The sequence below is a fragment of the Cololabis saira genome, chromosome 17 (genome assembly GCF_033807715.1).
Source record: "Cololabis saira isolate AMF1-May2022 chromosome 17, fColSai1.1, whole genome shotgun sequence".
NCBI lineage: Eukaryota > Metazoa > Chordata > Actinopteri > Beloniformes > Belonidae > Cololabis > Cololabis saira.
In genome coordinates this window covers 18,954,662-18,970,026 of record NC_084603.1, presented here as the reverse complement: position 1 = coordinate 18,970,026, position 15,365 = coordinate 18,954,662, and the positions used below count along the sequence as shown (strand labels likewise).

At 40.2% G+C, this 15,365-nt stretch overlaps 1 protein-coding gene across 1 annotated transcript; it reads right to left on the bottom strand.

The window, feature by feature from the left end:
• Window positions 1-1,365: 1,365 nt before the first annotated feature.
• On the bottom strand, window positions 1,366-9,953 carry LOC133464118 (pyrokinin-1 receptor-like). The gene is made up of 8 exons (XM_061746105.1): window positions 9,798-9,953; window positions 9,532-9,628; window positions 7,681-7,886; window positions 7,380-7,601; window positions 7,122-7,299; window positions 4,798-5,174; window positions 1,957-2,136; window positions 1,366-1,455 (listed from the first exon to the last, which is right to left on the bottom strand). The coding sequence occupies exons 1-8, from the start codon at window positions 9,945-9,947 to the stop codon at window positions 1,366-1,368; spliced, it is 1,500 nt and encodes a 499-aa protein (XP_061602089.1). The 5' UTR covers window positions 9,948-9,953.
• Window positions 9,954-15,365: the final 5,412 nt, after the last annotated feature.

Genomic DNA, 15,365 nt, shown 5'->3' with positions numbered 1-15,365 from the left:
GCTGCCTTTCTTCTTCTATTGATTATTTTCTCAACAGCAAGGTGGCAGGAACAATGTGTCCAAAGACTAAAGAAGTGAGCTCTTCATCCTTGATTATAAGAAAAGTCTTGCAGAAGGAGATATGGAGGGTTACAGAGATGTGAAGAGAAAAACACAAAAGAAAAATCAGTCTCGCACTAGTACTCATGTAATCCTGTGATGGAAGACTTCTTGGGAACTGAAATAATGGTGGAGCATTGAAAGTAGGATGGATGGATGAATGGATGGATGGATGGATGGATGGATGGATGGATGGATGGATGGATGGATGGATGGATGGATGGATGGATGGATGGATGGATGGGTTTCTGTTTCTTTTGGCTGAGCAAAAGTTGACTAGAAATGCTGATGATTGATGGGGAGAAGAGTGAATATTTAAGGGACATTTTGAAATTAAAACTATAGATCTTTTATTAGATTATGAAAAGAGTAAACGTTTGTTAGGGACCAAAATGATGAGAATCGTTAGGGACAAAAATGATGAGAATCGAAAGAGTTTTGAGTTGGAACAGAACGTGTTTGTCAGAATGAGATTTATCTAGTGGTTTAACAACAAACCAACACTCATGTGATAACATCATAAACAGTTTGATAATGTTCAGTAATCTACAAAACTCAATTTTCCACCAGCTAGCAGGTGTTGCTTTAAAAAATCTAGTTACATCTGTAAGGCTCATAAATGCATATCTGTCCATATAAGGAATTATAGAATAAGTAAATGTGTTATAACCATGCTGAAATATTCTTTCTTAAACAGCCCCACAATTTTTCACAATTTGTTACAAGTTTAGAGGTAACTAAGTATCAAGGTAAATAACGCTTGACTCAGAGGAAAATTCAGATGACTCAGCTTTCCACCAGTATTTAAATTCACCATGGACGAATCTGTGAGGGTTCTTGGAGGTGTGAAAAGAGTCTCAAAACCTTTTTTGCGTATCTATAGCTTTGCGTGTGTGTATCAGGCGATTTGTGCATGCGTATTTAATGATTTGCGTGTGTGGGAGGCTTTTTGAATTCGTAATTATCGTTTTGTCCATAATTTCAAGCAAGTTACGCCCCACAAAAATCTAGTAATATGCACAAATCAAGTACTACGCACACATAAATCAAGAAGTAAGCACAAATCAAGATGTACGCACACACAAATGAGTCGATTTTCTCTCCATACTTCCCCAGGTCTGGTGGATGTAAAACGAGCCCAGATTATTACCCCTTTATTTCTGTGCATGGTATGACATATTGTATTTATGTGCTGTGATTGTTTACAAGAAGAACTATTGCAGTATTTTTCTAAATGTGCCAGCATGAACTTCAAAATAAAATGTGCTAACGAGGACCTGTAGAGTCTTGAATGTAGCTCTTGGGGTTTTTACAGTGTTTCTGAGCATTACACTGTTCAGCCTTGGGGGGAACTTCCTGGAGCACCCACACGTGGGAAGATTAGCAACGGTCATGAATGATTTCTGCTCATGAATAAGTGGTAGAATGGTGGAATTGTTGGGACATGGCTTTATAATCCTGTCCAGTATTGATGAGCAACATAAACTATTTCTTCTCTAAGATAATTGAACACGTGCTGATGATCAATTAATCAAGAGTATCTTACTCCTCACTCCTACTGAATCAGTAAAAGTTTCATAGGGTATATTTTTTTCTTTTAATATTAATATTTAATATTGATGGCATGGATATATAATTTTTATGTTATTTAACTGAAGTTGTATTTACCTATTTCTAATCAGTTTATTTCTTTTTTGGTCACATCTTGAAGTGTAAACCCTTAGAATTAAAAGGTGCCCTATTGTCTAATGACTCAAAATTACTTTAAAGATGTCAGCTAGAAGAACGCTGTCAGTAAGTAAAGTATTATGACACTTTTTTATTATATTATATATATTTTTTATAATGACAAATGACCTGCTTATGACAGCTGATGCCGGCTCCCCATTCCTTCTCATTCTCCTGGATCTGTCCGCCGCCTTTGACACCGTTGACCACAACATCCTGCTGCAGTGTCTTCACACCACCATTGACCTCTCCAACTCTGTCTACAACTGGTTCTCCTCCTATCTGACTGGGAGAACCGAGCATGTTGCCCTGGGGAAAGTCACATCAGAAGCCCACACGGTCACCTGGGGGGTTCCCCAGGGCTCAGTATTAGGACCATATCTGTTCACAATATACCTGCTCCTCCTTGATAATGTAATCACCAGGGAAGGACTGTCATTCCACTGCTATGCAGACGACACACAGCTGTATTTAAAAACTGGCTCTAACCACTCCGACCATTCTGAATTCTCCACCTCTTCCACTCTCACCACCTGCCTGGAGGAGATAAAGGCATGGATGAAGCAAAACTTTCTTCAGCTAAACAGCTCCAAGACTGAGGCCGTCCTAGTTGGTTCTCTGCACCAGGTCCGCACTTCCACCATAACAAGTATCACCTTCTCTGATCAAAACATTCCACTACTTCCAGTGATCACCAACCTTGGGGTAAAAATGGACTCCCATCTCACATACGAGGCCCACATACAACAACTCTGCAAACCTTGTACTATCACCTTAAAAGGAACCCTGGCTATTAAGACATGTAGTCCCTAATTAGCCACAATTGTTCTCTTATACTAAAATATTTTGTTAGAAACACATAAAATAATCTAATTGCTTTAAAAATCTACAATGTTTATCACATATTTTGACCTGTGGGAGGCGCCATGTTTTACCTGCGCAATGCATTCTGGGGGCGATGACGTAGAGCGGTGGCTCTGGAAAGATAAGCCGCGTTAGTTTAACTGGGACAGGTATCTAAAACATAGATGAGCAGCACTCTCCCGGCCGTGGAGGCTGACGAGGGAGCCCATAAGAGGTCTCGGTTCAGGCAAACTGGATCAAAGTTCTGTGATGCACGGGAGATCTGCAAAAATGATCAAAGTCGTGCGCATCTTACCAGTGCATTAGGCTCCTGCGTAGACGGCGTAGCCTACGGCGTAGACGGCGAATCCGGGGCTTTAGAGCCCGCAGCGCACCGCCATCCGCTCTCCGCCGCCGGGATGGAGACGCCGGTGGGCAATATATGCACGTTTGGGTGGGCATAGCCCACCCCTCTCCCCCCTAAAACCGGCTTCGGTGCTGGGTGATGACAGACCAGAGGCTGAGGGGACTGGCCCGGGACTTTGACGAAACGGGAGGCGCAGACTTCGCGTCAAATAGGCAAGAACATCTTTATTTAATTTAATGACACCAGATCTGGCTGGGGTTTTTATTGTAGCATCGGCTATCTGCTAGTTGAAACGTGTGGTCTGTTAGTCTATCTGAGTTTTATGGTGTTTTTGTAGTTCATGCTGTATGGTGCGGCACTTTTTTTTTTTTTTTTTTACTTTTTTGTAGGTGCGCCGTCACCTTAATGTTTAGCTGTGTTTTGATCTGTGTTTCTGTTGCGCCGTCACCTGTTTAGCTGTGTTTTCATCTGTTTCTGGGTGTCAAAACAGTGGACGGGGGTTAGCAGGAGCCACCGTCTGACGTCACTACCCAGAATGTAAACAACAATGGCGACCTACTAGTTAAATTATATTTTCAAATTTTATAAAAACGAAGACATCAAAAAGGTTTTTTATATCACATTGTTATAATTGATACCAACATTTATCTTTTAAGACCTACATGTCTTAATAGCCAGGGTTCCTTTTAAGAACATTGCCAAACTCCGTCCTTCACTCACCATGGCAGATGCTGAAAAGTTGGTCCATGCTTTTGTTTCCTCCAGGGTGAACTACTGCAATGCACTCCTCATCGGCAAGAGCAAGACCCCTCAAAAGCTCCAATACGTCCAGAACAGGGCTGTTAGGATCCTGATGAGGGTGTGAAAATACAGTCTTATCACTCCCATTCTCAAAACCTTCCACTGGCTCCCTGTATCACTCCGGATTCAGTACAAGTTCTCTCTCCTCACCCACCGATGTGTTCATGGAACTGCTCCAACTTACCTCATGGATCTCCTCACTCCTCAGACACCCTCACGCTCCCTCCGTTCCTCCTCCACCTACCTCTTAAAAACCCCAAAAACTAAACTCTGCACAATGGGTGATCGAGCCCTCAGTAGCACTTTGAGATTTGTTTTTAATGAAAAGTGCACTAGAAATAAAATGTATTATTATTATTATTATTATTATTATTATTATGACTTGCTATGAAGGTCACGCAGCTAAAACCTAGTGCAAAATCAGATGCAGGAACATATTCATGTTATTTTTTATTTTCTGGTTTGCAAGACTGAATCATATATAGGTATGTAACATTAATATGAGCAATAAACGTAAACAATCCATTAACAAAATGACAGCATCCTAGAAACATTTTGTTCAGTTTGCCCATTGGATGTAGAACTTATATGGTAAAATATTGTTACAATTATATAGTAATAGATAGATGTTTCTTGTGTGGCTTGACAGAATCTTCAGAAAACATAAAACACTTAAAAGTACATTATAGGTAGATTTCACATTTTTAGGCACAGTGAACAGTGAACATAATTTACATGAAAAGTCAAAGTTGAAGACTCCAACGATCATTTTTTTTCTTTTGTACAGCTAAACATTCACGAACAGAACAAATGGAGAAGAAAGTAACCAGAGGGCAATATTTTTTTGTATCCCTGACAACATGAACTGATAAAGAGCATTACTTTGAATGCTCCTCGCGTAGCTCGTCTTGAAAGGGGCTTTCACAGTTTTCCACATTTGCTTGATTTGATTGGTTTGCAGTTGTATTTCTCTTTTTATCCATCTTTTCACCGTAGAAGTTATAGAATTTACCATCGCTCTTCTCCTTGGCTGTGGTGCTAGTGTCCGCACTAGAACTGTGAGTCCTAAGCCAAGACAAGCTACAAAACCTCCAGGAGCAGTGAAGTCTGAGCCTGTGCAGAGTTCTCCAGCACGCCCTGCGAAATGTGTTGGAAGAAATACAGAACAGCAGCGGGTCCAGAGCGCCGTTGATGTACCACAGTGGAAGTGACAAGTAGGATTTCAGAACAGTGTAGACAGAAAGGACCGTGTCGGACCACACGACCACATAGACCTGCATCAGGGAAGATGCAATGTCTGGAAAGTTGAACACGAAGAAAGCCACCACCACCGCACCTGGAGAAAAAAAAGATAAAGAACACATTTAAAGGTTCATTCATCATAGATGTGATGAAGATTCACAGTGAAAAACATTTGCACATACTCACAAATGTAGTTGTCAACATGTTTTTAGCATCTAGATGTGCGGTGAAAAAAAGTACGACTTTTTAAAGTGAAAATGTGTAAACCTGTTCCTAGTCACCAACTGGTGTTAGTAAAGGGTTAAAGTGCAGTAAGATGCACACATTTTGCATTCTTCAGATGATGCACATACAGTATATTTTTTCAGAGCAGTTTTGCGAAACAGAAGTTCAGCATTTCACAGGACAAATTCACAATAATGGTATAGTAGTAACATACTGAATTCGTTTTTTACACTTTGCCTGTATAGAGACGTTTATTTAGCCATGGCGGTAGAAATGTTTCCAAGAGGGATGCTTTAATTAACCGCAGATAAAGCAGTGTTGGTGAGCCATAGGTGGTCTTTATGTATAGTTTGCTGGGCTTTTTGTCCATCTGTTTCTAAAATGCCTGTTCAGTCCAGTCTAGATGTGCTTCAAATTATGTGTTGCAAAAAATTAACTTGAGTGGCCGCATCCATTTATCTCTGAAAACATGAGTGGAGATGTTTATGTACATGCATACATTATCAAGATAATTGAGATTAATAACAGAACTAAACCAACAGCATTGTAATTATGTTCAAAAAAAGGGAAAGCATACACAGCTAAAAGCTGCGTCCCAATCCCCCTCGCCCTCGTTTTCTTCACTAACCCTAACTTTTGCGCGTTCCCGTGAAGGTAGTCATGTCCCAATTCCTCTTTTCACCAAGGGGGAGGGGGCATAACGAGGGCTAGGGGCTGAAAATAGCCCCTTCAAATCGAGGGATTTCAGATGCTGACTTGGCGAGCGAGGGGCTATGAACATTTCCCAGAATGCTTTTGCCGTAGGCTCTGCGTCGATTTGACTCGCCGACCGAAGGCAAACAGGCAGACTCGTCTCAGAGAAATAGAGGGAAATAATCCTGTGACTCGTCAGATTTGTTTTGGATGTTTCTGATGTAATAGTCTTCAGAAACCACAAAGTAATCCAGCTGTTATCTGGGTAATTTACACACTTTCAGATAAAGTTGCGGAAGATCACGCCAGAATAAAGGGATTTATGGTTCCGCGTTACACCAGCGTCGATGTACGCGGCGATGCGAGCCGTACGCCGTACCCTACGCCGTAGGCTCTGCGTCGATTTAACGCGGACCCAAACTCCGGAGCCGGCAGACAGAAATCTCTAAATTTCGGAGCAAATTTCTTAACAGGCGTAGCTACAACTGTTAGATTTCATCTATTAAACCAACATCTTCCTAAATGATTTATTTCAGCCAGCGTAATTCTCAACAGAGCTGCGTCCCGGGAGAGAGTTTCTCTCCCGGGGCGACTGAGCAGCTTGACCAGGCGGACACGTCTGTTTTCGGGCTGTGAGCTGAGGCTGCTCCCCGGGGGCGGCGGCTCTTCTCATCTCCGAAAACATCGGGTCAAATTTCTTAACAGCCGTTATTTGGATAAACTGAGCCCCGGTTGCGGATCTTAAGGTTACCCTTATGCCTGAAAAAATATTAAAACTTAATAAAGTGCCATATTAACAGCGCTACAGCTGAAATTAAAACAGCTTTTGGCTCTCAGCTTCCTGATCAGGTTAGGGATGAAAACGAGGGGGAGTAGGAGAAATGGGACAGGCACCTGGGCCAAGTGCCCTAGATCTCAAGTGCCCTAAAATCTCCCCCTTCTTTTTTAGGGGTTAGGGAAGAAAAGAAGGGCGAGTGAAGAAAAGAAGGGCGAGTGAAGAAAAGTAGGGGGAGTATTGAGATTGGGCTTTAGTCATGATACATTACAACTTTTATTCATCTAGTCTGTTGCATGTTATAAGATCTTTAGTTTCAAAAGGAATTGACAATTTTTCACAACTTACCCATGAGTTTTAGAGCTCTCTTTTCATTTAAAAGTAGCTTTCCATTTCTATGGCACTGGATGTCTCGTCTTCCCTCCACATCTGGTCTCACAAGACCCATGTTCCTCCTTTGACGACTATTCCTCTTGAGGTAAAGTAGGATGAGCATGTAAAGCGTGAAGATGGAGACCAGTGGGACCTATGGTCAAAGTGGAATGTTGAGTGGCCGGAGCTATTGCAGATGAGCAGATGCTATCTGTCAAACGGCACTTATCTCACCAGGAAGAAGAACCCAGCTCTCAGAAGTAAGGCTCCTTTGTAAATGTGAGCAGGATCAGGCTCCGTCATTTCACACATGGTGGAGACCTTGAAAGCGTGTTCTGGTGTAGTCGCCGTGTAGTCCAGGATGCAGACGCTCACCTGGTCATAGACCAGAGCAAAAGGCACCGCTGACACCAGAGACACGAGCCACACAGTGAGCAGGCAGGGAAGCCTGGACTTCTTTAAGAAAGAAAGACAAGAGGCTAGGAAAACGTGGTTGGAAACTGGAGGTGCGATTTTTTTTGTGCAGACCCTTAACCTTGAGACTGGAGACAGACCACATTGTGTGGCAAATCGCTGCATAGCGCTCAGTCGTGAATGTCACGATGACCCAGCTCGTGGTGGCGCAGTACATTTGACGGACCATGAAGTAGACCTTACACACCGTTTGGCCAAGACGCCATGGATAGCTCTCCCAGTAATATCGATACAAAGTAACTGGGATGGTCAACAGCTGCAAGATATCTATGATTGAAAAAAAAAGGATAAATAGAATAAGTTGATAAGCATGATTGCACTGTAAATGTGAAGCTATCAAAGTATACTCTTGATCAAGGTGTTATGCATCAGGACATAATAATAAAAAAGTCTAGTCCTTACCAACTCCTACATACAACTCAGATTTAACGTCATCACAAGAAAAGGACAGCTGTGTGTGAGAATATAATTACTGCTGAGGACTTTTCAGTACAGCTTCAGGAATTAAGAGGGAAAATAGCAGCCAGGTGCTGCCAAACTAAAGATGTTTATCTGTAATGCACAGTGCTATATCTGACAAAAACCACCCACAGCATGTGAGTCCATACAATTAACGATGGAGCACAGTGGCAATGATGAAGACTTGTTTTGCAGCAACGGTACCTGAGCAGCAATCTACCTTGAATTATTCTGTTTGCCAAAGAATTCTTGACAAAGTCCAGGCAAGAGGCCGATTGACATGTTGGAGGAACCTTGAGAAAGCTGTCCAAAAACAGCTGCCTGCAACCCTGAACGAACTGAAGCAGCGGGAGAGAGAGAGCCCCAAGAGCCCTCTGTCATATTCTCATATAGAAAACAAGTACTTCACATCACTGTGACTAAATGTGGTACTTGTCGCTACTGAATCATATCATAAGTCGTGTTTTCATTACCAGTTGCTAAAACACAGAAAATAAAACCTGCAATGGAAATAGAATTTACAAAAAAACTGTCAAATATAGCATGAATCTTTTTTGCACATGTTGTTTTTCAGAAGTGCCGATGGTCCAATTTAGTACAAAATGTAATGGAAATTACATTTAATGGAAAGTATCATGGAAATCCACCGGCAGGGTGCTTTTTACACATTCTGGCTTTGTTTGTAGTTAAATAAACATTGACTCAGTTTAAGACGTTGCATGTTGTTGTCCATTCGGGGTTTTATTCTATTTCACTAAGCCTTTTTCTGACAAGGAACAGATTTTTTCTATAATTTCCTCAAATGTAAGACCTCTTTTTTGACACATACCTTGCAATTTAAAGTGACAACACATTTCAAATGAAGAAAATGCAGTGCTATTCAAAAGTCTAACGCACTCCTAGTTTTATCAAAGTTTAGATGACCATCCATATGTACTTTTTTAGTTTATCTATTATGGTATAAATGTGAGATATAGCAGTAACGTTTGAGGTAGACTTATTAATTGGTCAACCAATTAATCACTTGACCAATTTTCAGCCATTTTTGGGCATGGGCCACAGAATAACCTCAATTCAATGTGTACACGAAATGACTGTACGGACAGAAGTCCACATTAAAGGTGACCTTTCTCAGAACCAAGCACAAATGTAACTCTTTTTAGCTCAGCAACTTCCACAGGGTAAGTGAAGGTTGAGTTTCTTTTAAGACTTTGACATTTATTCTTGTACAGCCTCTTGCTCAGACCCTCTCACCGCTTCCACACAGGTAACCCAGTATAAAGATGAATTGGAGGTCACTTCTTTATTCAAGATGAGGGTCCCTTAAGACTTTTGCAGAAGACTGTATGTTATAAGATGAGCATTTGATGTCATTGTTTTGTAGAGGGATAACATTAGATGAGATCTGCCTTCGACTAAATGATTTTAGTACGATAGTGTTAGCAGTGTGTACCTGATACAACCAGGCTGAGCAGGTAGAAACGAATGGCACTGACTCTCATATGAGCATCCATGAGGAGGGTCAGTATGCTCACACCGTTGAATAAAACCTTAATGAAATTTGGGGAAAATATTAAAATTGGGAAAACACAAACAATATCTGCTTTATGATATGCATAACAGTGCAGTTATGCTGCTTCACCTCTACTTTAATCACATTTAAAATCTGTAAAACAATGATACTCTGCCAAGTGTGCCTTGTAAACCGGATATTCATACTCCGAACAAGAAGACGATGCTGTAGAAGATGGTCATGGGGACGGCGATTGTCAGCGGCTCCCTTTGGGTGACGCTGATGCCGAGCTTTGGTGTCTCACTTGGGCTGACATTACAGCTGAAGAAGAACGAAATCTGCTCTGAGATGTTCATGGTGAGGCAGGCATATAGCTAGAAAGACTGAGCAAAGAAATTACAAATAGATTCTGTTACTGAGTTGAGTTTATGTGAAAGGTATTTTAATTTGAAAATCAACACGCTTTTATATAAAAAAGATGTTTTACTCTAGGATGCTGTGTTCAAATTGAATGTAACTGACTTTAATTGGTGATGTTTAAAATGATTCCCAAAACATACATTATCTTAATTGTATTGCAAGTATTATTAGCCCCGGTACATGAGAAAAAGACAAGAGGAGCGAGGTTTTCTGCATTCTACTTGCACTCTTATAACGCAGAACAGAAAATGTTCATGAACAACTGACTGCTGGACTAAAGTTCTGACGCAGCAAAGGAGGAATACATCTGCAACTCATTATATCTCCAAGTTTATTCTTTAATGAATTCTAGACTGGCATATGTTTGTAGATGCTATTTTCATCACTTAATTTATTGGATGAAAGGTTAGCGTGCTGGATTCTTTATACTGTTATACACATCGAACACTGGTTTTCATGTTTGGCTGTTAAAATGATTTTCACCCACTTTTTAAAAAAAAAACCTAATAAGGTGCATCAACATCCATGATCAGAATTTATATTCTACAGATATCGATATGTGATGATATAAGAAGGGAGATTTGTTTGCGACTGAGGAGATCAATTATAATAAATGACCAAAACACCTACCTTTACTCAGAAACCTGTTGCATTTTCTGAAATATACATATAAAATAAACACATTTGACACATGATTCATTAAAGATAATTGCAAATAAGTATGAAAAATGAAATCTTAGAAATAATGGTTGAATGAAGGTCTTGTCAAGTCCACGGTAAATTATACTAATCTGTCACCCACTATATTAAGATAAAACACATACAAAGGTTTTATAATCTATGATTAAGATATGTGCACCCATGTTGCATTACACTTCAAAATCAGACCATTTCAAAACATGTTATGCTCTTAGTCAGAAATAAGTAGCTTATTTGGAAAGAATTTAGTTAAATAATCAGCACACTCACCTTTTAAGAAAGGAATGCCAGAGAAATGCCGGCAGCTCTCCTCACAGGAAAAATAACAGCCTCATTCCTGTCTTACCTCAGATCAATTGCTCTCATTCTCTCTCTCTGGCTCTGGCTTTCTCCACCGCCCGTCTCCCTGTACACATTCACACATTCACACATTCACACAGACACACAGACACACAGACACACAGACACACAAGATCACAACGATAGTTGGTAACTAAATGCAGCAGCTCAAAAATACCAGGTGTGAAAAATCTGATCTTTTTTTTTTTCTTTAGAGGATGACCCAGATGTATGATGGGAGGCAGATAAATGAGTTCTTTACAATAACCGTTATTTTAGAAAGTAAAATCCAAAAAATGTCCCACCAAGGGAGGAAAATCCAACCCCCCCCCCCCCCCGGAATCGAAGGTGTGATGGTGGATGTGAGTGGTTTCATCTCTTACGTAAGTTGTGAGAAGAAGAGAAAGAGGAATTTCTGTGTTGAGTCAGATGACTTGATTGCAAGTATTCTAAGGTGTGAGAGAGTGATGATTGGAGCAGACTTTAACGGACATGTTGGTGAAGCGAACAAAGGTGAGGAAGAGGTAATTGGCAGGTTTAGTGTGAAGGAGAGAAATCTGAAAGGACACATAGTAGATGATAACATATTTCCAAAAGAAGGAGGGAGTCGGATTGCTTAAGAGGGGAGGTAGAAGCACACAGGTAGACTACATCCCATGTAGATGAAGTCATCTGAAAAGAGGTCAATGAGTGCAAAATGGTAGCAAGAGAGAATGTTGCCAAACAACATCAGATGGTAATGTTTAGGATGACTCTGGTGGTGAATAAGAGGAAAAGGACAAAGATAAAGCAGATGATCAAATGGTGGAGGCTGAAGAAAGGAGATGTGCTGTGAGGAGATTAGGGCAAATTTGACAGGGGTGTGTGTCGGACCCAAGTGCAGCACAACCTGTATAACGCGAAGAACAATCTGGCAATGAATGTCTGGGAGTGGAGTGCTTAAGTAGCAGCCTAGAACTGACTGCAAATGTGGAGCAGGTGTGGAAGGCTGGAGAACCCATAGTGACAGATGAGGAGGCGGAGCTTGCAGGTGAGTGAGGCAGGTATGGAGCTGGAGTGGATGTGACAAAAGTTAAAGGGGACCTATTATGAAAAACCCTTGCTTTAACGTATATAAAGTGGTCTCCCCTCAGCCTGCCAACTCAGAGAAGGAGGAAAGCAACCAAATTCTGCAGTGTCTGTACAGCCGCCCGGATGAGCCATCCAGTGTGATGTGGCTTCTACGAGCCGTTCAGATTCTGCTCCCGTCGTTACGTAACGACAGGAGCGATTTACATAATTTGGCCTCCGTTGTGTGAAACCACGCCCACAACTAACTCTGGCCGGAACAACAACAACAACTCCGCCGGCCGGAGCTTCCGCCATTTTCTACGCGTCATTCAGGCAGCCAATCAGCACAGAGCTTGATTATCATACCCTCCCCGCCCACTCAGAATCCCTCATAGATAATGAGATTATAGAATTGGATGCTGAAGACATGGCTCAGAGGCTGAATTTCTCATTTATTTAGCAAAAAAATCAAAAGCTTGTTTTTAAGACATTCAAGGCCGGTTTAAAATAGTTATTAGATGCCATAATAGGTCCCCTTTAAGTTTGAGATGGTTGTGAAGTGTTGCCAGGGGAGCTGGAGACTGAGAAACTTAGGCAAAAGTAATCAAGGAGACAGGTAGGAAGGTACTTGGTGTAATCTACACAGAGGAAAGAAGATGAGGAAACTTAGTGGTGGTAGGAACTTATTTACAAGCAGAGGAAGTGAAGAAGCCAGATAAGCATACAAGGACCTGCAAGGTAATGTAAAGAAAAGGTAACAAAAGCTGTATTATGATGTGTTTGCAAAGTTGAAAACTAAAGAAAGAGACAAGGACTTTTATAGGCTGGCAAGATAGAGAGATAAGGATGGAAAGGATGTGAAGCAGATGAGGATGGTTAAAGAAAGCAATGGAAATGTATCTTCTAGTGTGTTGAAAACATGGAAGGAATACTGCGAACAATGGATGAATGAAGTAAAAGAGGGAAAGAAGAATGAAAGAGATGAAAACAGGGAAGAAGGCAGAAAGTAGTGCTGAAGGAAAGAACAAGCCACATGGTTTGAAAAAAGTAGCACACAATTGAAAAGCATTCAAAAGATGATTATTTTAATGAAAAACTGCTTCAAAAAGCCACAATCATAATAAAATGTTCAGACCCTTCATTAAACCTGCCTGATCCTTAAATGGATACTTGTCTCCCCATGCATGAAGTTTGATTTGGAGACTATCAATTTTATCTTATAAGTTTAATAATATTCATTCTGTTTTGCATAGTGTGAGCAAATGCCCTTGATGACACTTTACACTATCATTATCTTGATCAAAAGCCTATTGCTGTTGCTTTCAATTTTACACTGTTTTTCTTTTGTCATTTATGTTCTTAAGCCTGATTTATGGTTCTGAGCCTACGCCGTTGCCGTGACGCCGTCGTGAACCCTTTGGACTTCTCCGTCACTCCATTTCGCCGCAGTGCAGTACCCCGCCAGAGCGCTAGGTGGTTGCGTTCTTTCCCTGAATGGTTTATCGTCGTCTCTAGTTGATTCTTTGTGTTTTGAATTGTTTGAATTGAAATGAGTCTAATTACATTATTCATTATCTTGAGAATGTTACTCCTTCACTTTTTAATGTACAGTATATTCTAATAAGCTACTTTTTGCATGCGAAAAAGGTATTTCCCTTTGGCTTGAATCCCCTGAACTCTGGTTAGTAAATGGGGCATACTGAAAGCAACACAATCACATAGGATATTGCATGTAAAACATATTTTTTAAACTGTAAATGGGCATTGGACTGTTAAGATCAATCTATAAAAAACTCCGTACAATCAAGCCTTTTGTGAATTCATTTATTTCATGATGAGATTTAAGTGGCATTTCAATGTGATATACAGTATATGGAACAGAACAGAACCCTTAGATCCCTTAGAGAAAGAATTATCTACCTTGTTAACTTATTTATCAAAATATCATTATTCTGCTGATGAAGAGCCAATATTATCAGTCAGTAACATCAAAGCTTATAAAACTGTCTCCTGCCCTTTCTCTGCTTTTTCAGGTGCATTATGCAGCATATTCTTGGAATATATATGTGTGGGTGGACACAACTGAACTCTGTGGGGAGGAAGTCAACTTAAATCACTTGATTAGGAAACTTGTCACAGATTCCAGTTAACAAATGTCAGCCCATTTCAACTATCAGTTAACACACAATGTCGAGGAGAGAGCAAAGTAATCATGCAAGGTAATTCAGGGCTCGCTACCGGAAGGATCAATTATCATGTTTTTCTTCCGTAATTTACCGTATATAATAACTTATAATAGATCAAAAACGTTTATGCTGAAGTATTTTTTTGTATAAACTGACATTATAGTTTCCATATACTGTAGTGGGACGGTCAGCATCATAAGCTTGACATCAGCTCCATCAGTCTGCTGGTATCTCTTTATCATTACTCCTACAGAATGTTGCTTGTATACAACAAAAACTGTATATTCAGCATCAACCTTAAAACAATATTGCTGCAGTTTAGGATACCTTTAGTATTCTTTCAATTAACCGTCAGGTAATGGTGGAATGAAATGCCTTTTTTCTGTTTTTCTACATTTTCTTTTGTAACTTTCTTAAACTCCTATTGTCCCATTTTAATAAATATATATATCTCTAATAGCCTACAGATAAAAATAATTCACGTCATCCAAATGTTCCTGTTCCTACTTTTGAATACAGGCCAGTTATTATTATGGGTCTGTATTTTTATAACACATATCTAAACTTAGATACATGAGGAGGTCCTCTGTTGCAGTTCTTACCTCTGGTTAATATATTAATTTCCCATCCTAGATAAAAAAAGAGATTTCAACTAATGCAGTAGTACTTACCCACTTAGAAATAAAAGCCATGAGAAATGTTGAGTTTTATGGAAACATGTTGTTCATAGTTTGAATGTGCTCTTTATTGAGATATACAAGCTTGCGCTACATTTGTGGAAAAAAGACAATGTTAATGTACTCCTTCATTTTTCAAAATGTATTTGAAAATGGACAAGTAAAAGGCTCAAGGAGAGTGAATGCAAAATGCCTGAATGGATTCCTATTGACTGATTAAATTACAAGTCTAAAACATACTAAATGGGACCCAGGCGAAACTAAAAACCACTAGAATGAATCAAATTAACATTGCAGGTAAAACTTTGTTTTCACTTTGCACACACACAGTCACACAGTCATACACACCTGCTCACTCACCTACATCACCCCACAGTTTTGGGGGACAGATAATCACAGTAGC